Here is a 12,341-nt window from a genome sequence, read left to right as displayed (position 1 = left end):
TAAAAAATAATTAATTAATTAATTTTTAGTTTTCAACATTCATTTCCATAAGTTTTGAGTTTTAATTTTTCTTCCCCTCCTACTCTTCCCCTCCCCCCAAGACAGTGGCGTGCAATCTGATGTAGGCTGTACTTATATGTTCATATTAAGCATATTTTCCCATTAGTCAAGATGTAAAGAACAATTAGAACTAATTGCTCTCCTTTTCCTTTGTTGTTTGGTTTTATTGCTTCATTCTCGCAGGTCCTCCCACTGTACTTTCGTAATATTCATTTTTAACTGTGTCATGCTTGTTCCTTTCATTTATATAGATGTGGTCAGAGTGTACATTGTTTTCTCTGCTTTGTTTACTTCACTTGGCATTGTTTTCTCATGATTCTCTGCATTCATCATATTGCCATTTCTTTTTGTTATTATTGTTCATCTGTGTCTGACTCTGTGACCCCTTTGGGGGTTTTCTTGGCAAAGAAACACTGGAGCAGTTTGCCATTTCCTTCTCCAGATCACTTTACAGATGAGGAAACTGAGGCAAACAGAGTTAAGCGACTTGCCCAGGGTCACACAGCTAGGAAGTGTCTGAAGCCAGATTTGAAGTCCGGACGATAAGTCTTCTCGGAGTCACCAGGCCAGGCACTCTATCCACTATACCACTTAATAATTTGTAATTTCTTACAGCACAGTAATATTTCACTTCATGCACATACCACACTTCACTTTAGCCACTGATGGACATCACTTTGTTCAGTTTTTTGCTCCCACAAAAATCACTGCTACAAATACTTTGGCGTATGTAGGTCCTCTCTTTATGTCTTCCACTTCCTTAGGGCGTATGCCTAGCAGCGAGATCTCTGGATCAAAGGGCATGGGCATTTGTGTCACTTTTTTTTTGTTGTTCTTAGCCTAATTCCAAATTGTTTCCCTGAATGGCTGGACCAATTTACGGCTCCATCAACAAGGAATTATTGTGGCTATCTTGCCCAAGACCCTCCAACAGTGGCCGGGAGCTCTTGTAATTTACTCATGTGCACTAGGAGAGGGTGGGTGCCTTAGCCCTAAGAGTCTGGGATAGGATCTGGGGGTCCCCCGGTTTTCCTGCAGCAGCTGTAGCCTCAGGGAGAAGCGCTGCCCGTAGAAATGCACACCCCCTTCACATCCCAGGCCACCTAAGGCAGGTGCCCATAAAAAAGATGGTGGCAGCAGTGACAACCGACCAGTCACCTGCCCCAACCTGCGACTCGAGGGGGGCGGCCCGAGATGGCGCTGAGCCAATGGCTGAGCCAAGGGTGGGCGGGGCTTGCGGTTGTGGGGGGAGTGGAGCGGGGGGAGTCTGCGCGCAGGCGCTCTGCCCCCGCAGCTTCTGCCTGCCTCCGGGCCATCTGATGCGAGATCGTATCGCCGAGGTGAGCTGGGCCGCTGGTGGAGGGCATGCTGGGGGGGGGGGGGGGGCCCGCACGGGAGCGCGGGGAACGAGGCACGGAGTGGGGGAGGGGGTCCCCTGGCGGTCGGCGGTGCATGGGCTGCGAGGGGCATCGGGTTGGAGACAGGACTCGTCTCCTGTTCTGGGGGATGCACCCCCCCAATGGGGTGTAGTGTGAAGCCAGAGGGGCGACCCTTAACCTCTCTGATCCTCTGGCTCTTCATTCGTAAAGTGAGGATGATAACACTCTCATTGCTCATCGTCACAGGGTTTTTCCAACTCACCACTGCCTCATTTGAAATTAAGACTAATTTTAGGAAGTAATTAGGGAGAAGAGGTTTACCCTCAAGTAAGGAAGGCAAAGAGAGCGCTTTGCCAAGGGCTCAAGTGAACGGGAATTGTTATTCACCAAACAGGTGTGAGCCTCTATGGGCAAGTGTGTCTAGGGTTAGAGGGGTCGGGGGAAGATGGCAGGAGGGTGGTAGTCCTAGAAACCCACCTGATGCCACTTCAGTTGCTGCCTTAGAGGGGCAAGGAGGGAATTAGGAGGAATATTCCCTTCTTCTCCCTGAGCGCTCGCGCTCGTGCTCTCTCTCTTTCTCTTTTTTTCTGTCACTCTCTGTCTCTCTCCCTCTCTTCCCTGTATGTGGACCCTTGGTGCAAGTTTTCTACTCCTAGAGATATGACCAGGAAAACGCCTCCTCTCATCCATCCTCACGGATGGTGGGTGCTTTGCTTTGCTCAGCTGGGTAGGAGAAGGCGCACATAATGGAGACAGGCTGAGGGTCTTGGAGCTGGCTGGGGAAACCTGAAGCCAAGCACCAAATCCCAGGCTGGTGTGAGGTCTTAGCCAGTTTGTTGAGGTCTTCACTTCTTTGAGAATCTCAATTCAGTTCGTCAAGTGTTTATTAAATATCTATTATGCCCCAAGCACTCAAGGGGCCTTCGGACACTGCAAAACTGGCCCTGCCCTCAAAGATCTTATATTCTATTGGGGAGAAACAATTCATACATAAGAGAAGGAAGGGAATAAAGCAGTTATATAGGCCTACTATATACCACAACAACCCTCTGAGGTAGGTGCTGTTATTGTCCCCAGTTGGGGAAACTGAGGCAAACAGAGGTTAAGCAACTTCAGTCCAGGGTCACACAGCTAGTAAGTGCCTGAGGTTGAATTTGAACTCAGGTCTTGCTGACTCCAGGCTCCATCTACTGTACCACCTAGTTGCCTCATAAATAAACACAAAATATTCACAAAGCACATACAAAGTAATGGGGGGGAGGGATAATGAGGTATTAGATATGGGGCCCTTAGAGTAGGCTTCCTATAGAAAGTGTCACTTGAGCTGAGGCCTGGAAGGAAGCTGGGATTTTAGGAGGCAGAGACACAGGTATGGGAAGACAGCCTATGGAAAGACCAGAGATGGAATATTGGATCTTGGAGAAGTGCTCAGGAAAGAGGGGAGAGAACGGGGTTTTTCCACTGCACTAAGCTGTTCTTTAAACAAAGCAAACCCTAAGACATCTTCCTCTCCCCAGCTGTCTCTTGAAGTATTTCCTGCTTCCTTGTAATCATTCTTATTCTGAGGTGGAGCCTGGGTGTCTGCCAGGCCTTTAAGGAGATCCTTTGTTACCAGAGTTGATAGGAATGTTTAAGTGAATAATTCTGCCCACTTTTTCCCTTTTCCCTCTTGGGTTACCTGAAAGGTGAGAGATTAGAGTGGGGCTACTTTAGTTTAAACAAAACAACCCAAAGCCTTGTGTCTTTTTTACTTGCAGCTACTGTTCTCCATTCTTTCCTAAATTTAGTTTAAATCTCAAAGGAGGCTGTGGTGTATTGGAAAGAACTCTGGATTTGGAGCCTGAAGAACTGAATTTGAATCCTGACTTTGTCCCTAACTCCCAGTGGGAACTTCGTAATCTCTCAGAAAAATGAGGGGTCGGAGTAGGTGACTGGTAAGGTCGCTTTCAGCTCAGGTTCTGTTATCTTCTGACACTTGGCTGGTCAAAAAATTAGAAGAGAATAAGATCAGATAACTCACACCTATGGCTATGGGGGAAGGGTTCTCAATCAAACGAGGTCAGGGCAACACCAGCACAGAGAAACGTAAACAGAATGACTACAAGGTAATTAGGCAAGTCTTTCTGGGGTGATGCTTGTGATGGGGTCTAGAGGTTAGGGGTCCTAGCACCCCAAAATCACGATACCCGGGTCCTGCCCAAAAGAATTTGACTCAAGCCTTCCCGTAGCCAAAAACAAAGTTTATTGAAGATTCGCCATATTAGCTAGACTCTTAAGGAATCTGAGCATCTATGGGCTGTTGGCTAGATTGTAAAAATCTGAGCATCTTAATGGAGACAAGATGGACCTTATATACAGAAAGATCGTGGAAGAGTGGCCAAGTAGTCCATGAGGTAATAGAATTTCCAAGGGTGGGAAATGGAGCCTAGGTGGGACCAAGGGTGGGAAATGTTCTGGGGCCAGAGTTTTTCCTTTCTGGGGTTCAGATTCCAACCCCATCACTTGAGCTGTGTCTTGGAGAAAGTGAGCTGGAGTTGAGGCAGGAAATGTGTGGGAGTTGGAGTGCTACCTGAGAGGAACAGTGAAGTCCACTTTGTCTACTCTAGACCATAAAGTTTGGGAAGGGAAGTAATATATAATGAATCCAGAAAGGGAGGGCCACGTTGTGAAGGTTCTTAGCAGTCAAATTTGTTGTTCAGTTATATCCGACTCTTCATGACCCCATTTGGGGTTTTCTTGTCTTGCCCCGGGTCATACTGCTAGTAAGTGTCTGAGACTGGATTTGAACTCAAGAAGATGAATCTTCTTGACTCCAGGCCTGGTACTCCACTTTGCTACCTATCTACCCTAGGAGTCAAATAGAGTTTATATTTTATCTAGAGGTAATGGGAAGGCCCTAGAATTTTTTTTTGGAGAGGACTACTAGAATTTGAATAGCAGAGTGACAGTGGTCAGATTTATGTGTAAGGGAATCACTTTGGCAGCTTTTTTGGAAGGTGAATCGGAATGAGGAAAGATGAGGCTGTGAGACAGACGAATTAGGCTACTAGGCTATTAGTCTTGGCAAAAGGTGATGAGGGTCTGAACTAAGATGGCAGCCATGTAAGTAGAGTAAAAAGATTAGATGGTAGAGATGTGGAGGTAAAAATGATAAGATTTGGTGTGTGATGGGATTTGTGGGGTGGGAGGAAGTGAAGGGTCGAGGATAATTACAAGGTTCTGAAGCTGGGAGACTGGAAGACTAATGCTTGCTGAATTAAAAAAAGAGAGTCCCTGCTTATTGTCAAGAAATTTATAATCCAATAGGAATGGGTAATGTCTAAGGCCATACTGGCACTGGTTGGACACTGGTCTCCGGTGCGAAGCTGGCTTACAGTGGTTTGCCCTGAGTAATTCTGTTCTTCCTCAGGGGGCAAGAATGGTCTGGCCTGGGAAAGGGAGTAAGGAGGCAGGTGCACAGGCATCCCTGATCCACTGAGGCCTGAGGCCGTGGGCCATGGCAGCTCAGCCCCTGGCCCGGCTCTCCAGCCTACCCACCGCTGTGGTCTATGGCTCCTTGTCACTCTTTGTCTCCATTCTACACAATGTGTTCCTGCTGTACTACGTGGACACGTTTGTCTCTGTGTACAAGATTGACAAGCTGGCCTTCTGGGTGGGAGAGGTAGGTGTTCCCCAGGTTCCGTGGCAAGCTGGGTCTATGGTGAGGGACTGGAATTCAGGTCCTCTGACTTCAGAGCTGGTGCCCCTTCCACTGGGTCATGTGGCTTCCCATCAGTAATCTCTCAGGCTCGAGAGCTGTTCCCCAATCAGGAGGATTATACCAGACAACCCCTTGTAGAATCCTAGGAACTTATAGCTGGGAAGAGACCTTAACTTTGAGGAGTGAGGGAAACTTGCCTCCAGACCGACCCTGGAGTGCCCTGGGGTGCTTATCTCCTTGGCTGGCCTCTTTCTTCCCCAAGCCTGCAGTGGCTAGCCAGCCCATGCTGGGTGACGGGGCTTCTTCCCAGCCCTGAATCTTCCCATTGACCCTGAGCCATCTGTGTTAGGACTTTGCCATCAGTATGATGGTTCTTTCTCACCCCTCTTTGCAGACGGTGTTTCTTCTCTGGAATAGCCTCAATGATCCACTCTTCGGCTGGCTCAGTGACCGTGGCTTCCTTAGCTCCACGCCTAGGTATATCGCTAAGGGACGAATGGCTTTCAGAGCTTGAAGTGGCCTTATTGATGAAATAGTCCAAATTTTTCATTTTGCAGATGGGGAAACTGAGGCCTGGAGACAGGAAATAAAGGGACTTACCCAAGGTCACACAATCAGTTAGTGGCAGAACCTAATTTCTATGGCTCCCCATCCAGGGCTTTCTCCACTATTTTGTGTTACCTTTGTTTTCATTACCTTGCGGGATCACTGTCTTGCCCAGGGCCCAGGGTCCCCTCCGTGTACTTGGAGCCAGAGGTGGGCCCCTTAATCTTCTGAGTCCTGTCTCTTCCTCCTGTTACCAGTATGAATCTGGGGGAGGAAGGAAGAAGGCAAAAGTGGGCCCTTTCTAACTGGTCACTTCCTCTGGTCCCCAAACTAGATGCTTCCTCCTTGTATCCTTCCCTCATCACTTTCTTCAGGAGCAGGGGTATAGAGTAAGGGATGGGACTCTTGATTCTCCAGGCGGGAAAGCCTGGAAGGATCTGAGAACGCCGGATATGGGCCCCTGGTCCTAGCTTGTGACCCCCTGATTCCCGGCATAGGGGATGGCTCATCGGGCTGGGGTCTTGCCCGAGTCCCTGAGCCGATCTGAATGTGTATTCCTTCTGTAAATGAAGGTTCTGTAAATTGTTTCCCGATTTACATGAGGGTAGAGTGGAGGAGACGTGGGCGTGCTTGAGTAGGGAGGGAGGTATCCTGATGCCTTCTTTCTGTCCTTCCACAGGGCAGGGGCTTCAATCCCATCGCAGGATGTGGTTCTGACGAGGCTCCGGGCTCTCAGCCGGCATGGCCCGCTGCTGGCTCTCGCTTTCCTGGCATTCTGGGTGCGATGGGCACCCACGGGGATGCAGTTCTTGCTCTGCTTGTGTCTGTACGATGGCTTCCTGACCCTGGTAGACCTCAATCACCACGCCTTGCTGGCTGACCTGGCCTTGTCTGCCCGTGGCCGAACACACCTCAATTTCTACTGCTCTCTCTTCAGTGCAGCTGGCTCCTTCTCCGTCTTCGCCTCCTACACTGTATGGAACAAGGAAGATTTTTCTTCCTTCCGTGTCTTCTGTGTGGTTCTGGCTGTCTGCTCCGGGCTTGGCTTTACTGGAGCCACGTGGCTACTGAGGCAGCAGTTTGAGACAGAAGGGAGGATGCTAGGGGCCCTGCATTCAGCCTCAGAAGGGTAAGTGGGTCATTGTATCCCTGGTCCCCATTTGATTCGGTACATGCCTACTCTGTTCTGGGAATACAGAAACAAATGTGACCTTGAGGAGTTTAGGTGCAATTGGGGAGGGACCTTGTGGACACAGGTAAGAGTCATATAAGGTAAACTGAGATAGAAGACGGTGTTACAGCCAGGGCAGTAAGTGACAGAAGGCTTCAGGGAAGAGGCATCTAAGCAGAGCTTCAAGTCAAGGGTGGGGCTGAGGGGTAAGAGCATTTCCGAAATGGGCAGTAGCCGGTCTCTGAGGTTCCTGGGTCGGTGGCCTGAATTCTTTCTTTTCTCCAATTGCATTATTTCATTATTTATTTTTATTTTTCTCAGTATGTTTTATTGTTAAAGACACATTTCCAAACCTATCCCTCCCCACCCCTCATATTCATTGAGCCATCTCCTGTAATACAGAATTAGAAAGAAAAAGGTGGGAGGAAAGTCATTTGATAAAATCAGCCAGCACCTCAACTGTCTGATAGACTCGGAGCTCCCCACCTCAGTAATGAAGGGAACGAGATGCATCTGTTCAGATCTTCTCTGGGCCAAACGTGGTCATGACGCACAGCATTCAGTTTTATTGTGTCCAGATTGTCATAGAGTATGGTTTACTGTTTCTTCTTCATGCACCAGTTGATAAAAGTCTTCCTCTGCTACTTAATTCATGTGTGTCATTTTGATGGCATAGTAACATTCCCTTCTATTAATGTAGCGACATTTGTTTAGCCATCCCTTACTTGACAGCTTTTGTTGTTTGGTTGTTTCAGTCGTGTCTGACTCTTCGTGACCCCATTTAGGGTTTGCTTGGCAAAGATACTGGAGTGGTTTGCCATTTCCTTCTCTAGCTTGTTTTACAGATGAGGAAACTGAGGCAAACAGAGTTAAATGACTTGCCCAGGGTCACACAGCTACTATGTGTCTGAGGTCACATTTGAACTCAGAAACTCTATGCACAACATCACCTCGCTGCCCCAATTGTCTATCCACTGCATATCCAATTCTTGGCTGTCACAAAAAGTCCTGCTGTTGCAAAAATTGTGCATATATTTTTCTATATATGGGGCCATTCTTTCTGTCTTTGATTTCTCTTTTGGGGGGGTGTGGGTGGGTGGGGATATATCCCTAGCATTGGAATCTTTGAGTCAAAGGGTATGAGACTTTAGTCACTTTTTTTAGCATAATTCCCAAATGCTTTCCAACCCACAGCAGTTCCAACAGTGAATTAGTATGCCCCTTGAACACGGATTATTTCCATCTTTTGTCATCTTTGCCAGTCTGCTGGGTATGAGGTGAAATCTCAGTTGTTTTGATTTGCATTTCTCTTATTTAGTGATTTGGAGCACTCTTTCATATGGTTAAGAACCTGCCATTCTTTCAAGAACTGTTCATCCATATCCTTTGACCACTCATCACAGTGGCCTGACTTCTAATTCTCTATCCATGACTGGCCTGGTGACAGGTTATTCAGAAGGGAAGAGAGAGGAGAGGAGAGGGCAGGGCAGGGCAGGGCAGGACAGGGAAAGGAAAGGAGGGAGGGAGGAAGGCAGGCAGGTTAGGGGGAGAGTGGGAGGGAGAAAGGGAGAGAGAGCTGGAGTGCTGTGGGGTCAGAAGGCATGGGAGGAGAGCTGCAGCTCCCTGCTCTGTCTCTCTAGCCCAGATGTGGAGAAACCATCAGCAGATGAGGGGGAAAAAAGAGTCACCCTGGGCGAGTACCTCCAGCAGCTGGCCCGCCACCGAAACTTCCTCTGGTTCGTAGGCATGAACTTGGTGCAGGTATGGACAGCCTTCTTGTCCTTATCACTGTGTTCCTGTCCTGGTGTGAGTACTGTGTCCTGGGGTGACAGTTGGGCTGTAGAGCCTGAGAAGGGGGTGGACATGTGGCTTCCCTGGTGGGGAGAACCCCAAAGAGTAAGACTGATGTGGGTATAAGAGGAAGCCTGGGATGGTAGGAGGAGGATTGGATTTGTGGGTAGAAGACCTGGATTCAAATCCTGGTACCTCGACTTAGCCACATTCCCTGTACTGCCGTTTATCATCTTTGGGCTTCATGTGAAGTCTGAGGGATTTGGTCTCCATGATCTTTCAAATCTCTTCCAGCTCTGAGTCTTATTACATGGTTTATCCCATGATGTAGCCAGTAAAGAGCATTGGTGTGAGAGCCCACAGCCCTACTAACTTACACTGTAATCTTTGGGCAGGTTACTGTGCCGTGAGGCTTCAGTTTCCCCTTCTGTTAAAAGAGGAGATTAAACTAGGTTGGAATGGCCACACTGCTTTGTGGTCTGACAAAACCTTGACAGCTCAGGAATCTGTGCCAAAGACTCCAGTTAAGAAAACTGGGTTCTAGGTCAGGCCCCATGGGGGCCTGGAGACAAAGTGAAACCCAGCTCGCCCAGGACTACACCACGGCTTCTGCTCACGACTGTCCCTCCAGGTGCTGGGCTTTAGTTTATCTCATGCATCCCCAGGCCCACCAGTTTCTTAGCTCATGACAGTGCAAACTGAGAGGTCACATCTGAAAACACTGGTATTTTATGTTGTTCCATTGAGATTCGAGTCCTTTAATAAAAACTGGCCAGCTTCAATAAAAACCATGTGACTTTTTTTTTCATTCCTGTGGCTGCTCAGCACAATTAGTCAGTAGAAGAAGGTAGGGCAGCTCCTGTTCAGTTTCCAGCATTTCCCATCTATTTTGGGAAAGTTTAATGCAAATCTAAACCTTCTCCTCAGGGGTGATAGTAAGGTAGTTGACCAAGGCTTTTTTGCTCTTTAATTGGCCCATTTGACAGCAGGGTGGTCTGTCCTCTCAAAGCTGTGTCCGCTCCCCATGATGACTGCCTGTAAGGGGCTCCCTCTGGTGGGCCCGCCTGCCCCTCTCCCAGATCTCTCCCACCTGCTCTGCTCCTCACGGTGGCTGTTGGATTCCAGGTCTTCCACTGCCATTTCAACAGTAACTTCTTCCCTCTCTTCCTGGAGCACCTGCTGTCAGACCAGATCTCTCTCTCCATGGGCTCCTTCCTGCTGGGTGAGTAGGGGGGGATCTGGATATATATGGTGGGGATGCGGGGTGCTTCCAGGCTGTTAACACAAGTTAACTCTCCCAGACAAGATGTCTTATTCCTAGGATTCAGCCCCTGCAAACCCAGGGCAGCAAGGGCCTCCTCGAGTGAGAATGGTCAGAGTCTCATCTCTTGGAGGACCTTAGTAGCAGAGCCTGCCCCTGGATCTGATCCTCCCTAACTCTTGACTTCACTTCTCAGTGGGGACGAGATCTGGATGAAAGGCAGCAAAGGGGTTAGTGAGCTGAGATGTTAGGGACTTGGCTCTCAGGGTTTGTTCAGGTAAGATTGAGTAGAGGCCTGGGAGGAGTTATCCTGAGGCCCTGCCTTTCCTCTTCGTGATTTGAGGCAAGTGGGAACTGCAAGGCTGGGTGTGGAGGGTGGAGTTCCAGGCTTCTTTGGTCTTGCCACTGAGGGCTGCTCCTGGGGTCCATTGTAGTCAAGGCTGGTCATCAGTGTCCAAGGAGGCATTATTGCCCTAGGCTGAGGGAGGAGTGTGGGAAGTACCAGGGCATCTGCCCCAGGCCAGCCTAAGCTGGGAGGATTTCTCCAGAAGCCTCTTTAGGGCCTTCCTGAGCAAAGGGGGCAGAGGCTGGCTCATCTTAACTCATGGAGGCTTTTCACTAGGGGTGTCCTACATCGCTCCTCACCTCAACAACCTCTACTTGCTGGCACTGTGCCAAAGGTGGGGTGTTTACTCAGTGGTTCGAGGGCTCTTCCTTCTTAAGCTGGGCCTCAGTCTACTTATGTTGCTGGCGGGACCAGATCACCTCCACCTTCTTTGCATCTTCATTGCCAGGTACACAGGGACCCCTCTAGTCCTAGCCTTCCTGACCCATCCTTGACCGTACCTCTGAATGGTCCCCCCTGACCTTTTATTCCTGTGCTAATCTTAGCCCTGATAAACTCTCCACATTGGCTTCATTCACCTCCCTGCCCTGCCCCACTCCTAGCCCATGACCACTTGTTTATTCCTTTTCTTCTAATGATGCCATGGTTTCTACCCATCTGCAGCAACCGTGTGTTCACGGAGGGTACCTGTAAGCTGCTGACCCTGGTGGTCACAGACCTGGTGGATGAGGACTTGGTGCTGAACCGCCGGAAGCAGGCTGCTTCAGCACTTCTCTTTGGGATGGTGGCCTTGGTGACCAAGCCTGGCCAGACCTTTGCCCCACTGCTAGGCACCTGGCTGCTTTGCTTCTATACTGGTGAGTGCCCTACCATTGGAGAACAGGGGTGGGTGCAGCTCCATCAGGTTTCCAGTGGCCTCTAGTCCCAACCAGCTATCCCTAGGTCATTAGACTCTAGATGGGGATGAATAGGGAATATTGTTGGCTTTATGGCATCTGCAGCTAGCCCTGCCCTGTCCCTCCTTAGATGCCAAGCAAAGACTGTTCAGGGGAGGATAAAGTTTGACTTGGTATTTCCTTTCTCGTTCCAGGTCATGACCTTTTCCAGCAGCCCTTGCTGGCCCCAGTGGGCAGTGCAAGGCCTTGGCTGGATCCCCCTGCCCCACCTCGGGCACCAACATTGCGTCAGGGATGCTTCTACTTGCTGGTGCTGGTTCCCATCATGTGTGCGCTGCTGCAGCTGATCACTTGGTCACAGTTCACCTTGCATGGGAGGCGCCTCCATATGGTTAAGGCCCAACGCCAAAGTCTGTCCAAACCCTGGGCTCTGGATATTAAGACTGTCTGAGGGGCCTCAGGGGAAGGCAGACTATGGTGCTGGTTGCCCAGCTACTCTTTTGCCTGAGCCAGGAGCTGGGAACTTCCTTACCCAGGCTCCCCCTCTGCCTTCGTTTCTCAGGTACAGCAGGAACATGACCGGGGAACGAAAACCCTAGTTTTTACCTTGGACCCAGATGCTGAGGTCACAATTCTCCATCCTTCCTCCCACCTCCTGGCAGTTAACTCAGGGTGAAGGCCATGAAGTGGATCTTTAGGATCTGGTCATCAGCTGCTTAAAGTGGCTGAAAAGAATCAGGAATTGGGTAGGACTGAGTGGGGGAGAGGTACATTGTCCTCCCCCAAGTCTGCACCCTTTGTCGTGTGCCCAACACACAGATATTAAATGGAGCACTTACTTTCTGCTTGCGCAGAATGGGCAGCTGGCAGGGCTGGGGGCAGGCCCCTTCAAAAGCTTGGCTTGGCCTTGACTGCCTGGGTAGAGGCTGCAGGAGGAGGAGCTATTCTCTGTAAGGATGGCCAGGTTGATGATGTCAGTGGGCCTACATGGCTGCCAGAGTTGGCCTGTGACTGAAGATCAAGGTGGTGGCACTTTGTGGGTGCCTTCCTTCCCCAAACTCTTTGTCATTTCAAATCCTCTCTACTTTGTGCTCCACTCATCCCAGGAATGGGTTCATTTTGCAGGGACTCATTAAAGCCAGTAAATCATTTTTGCTCCTTAGGCCTCTTCTGTCAGGGGCAGGGGTATAT

The 12,341-nt window shown here is 49.5% G+C and overlaps 1 protein-coding gene across 4 annotated transcripts; it reads left to right on the top strand.

The window, feature by feature from the left end:
- The first annotated feature begins 1,319 nt into the window (after positions 1–1,319).
- Positions 1,320–12,301, top strand: MFSD13A (major facilitator superfamily domain containing 13A). Of its 4 annotated transcripts, none has more exons than XM_027851951.1 (10): positions 1,320–1,400; positions 3,197–3,373; positions 4,849–5,100; positions 5,534–5,616; positions 6,365–6,814; positions 8,497–8,617; positions 9,773–9,869; positions 10,531–10,702; positions 10,918–11,111; positions 11,345–12,301. In XM_027851951.1, the coding sequence occupies exons 3-10, from the start codon at positions 4,936–4,938 to the stop codon at positions 11,599–11,601; spliced, it is 1,539 nt and encodes a 512-aa protein (XP_027707752.1). In that variant the 5' UTR covers positions 1,320–1,400; positions 3,197–3,373; positions 4,849–4,935; the 3' UTR covers positions 11,602–12,301. The 4 variants fall into 4 exon arrangements, with proteins under 4 accessions (XP_027707752.1, XP_027707753.1, XP_027707755.1 ...); XM_027851952.1 differs by having other exon boundaries at positions 1,321–1,400; positions 3,227–3,373; XM_027851953.1 differs by lacking the exon at positions 3,197–3,373 and having other exon boundaries at positions 1,376–1,400.
- Positions 12,302–12,341: the final 40 nt, after the last annotated feature.

The sequence above is a fragment of the Vombatus ursinus genome, unplaced genomic scaffold (genome assembly GCF_900497805.2).
Source record: "Vombatus ursinus unplaced genomic scaffold, bare-nosed wombat genome assembly UNPS02009205.1, whole genome shotgun sequence".
Classification (NCBI taxonomy): domain Eukaryota; kingdom Metazoa; phylum Chordata; class Mammalia; order Diprotodontia; family Vombatidae; genus Vombatus; species Vombatus ursinus.
The sequence above is the reverse complement of the archived record's forward strand: the minus strand, read 5'-3'. Positions and strand labels throughout refer to the sequence as shown.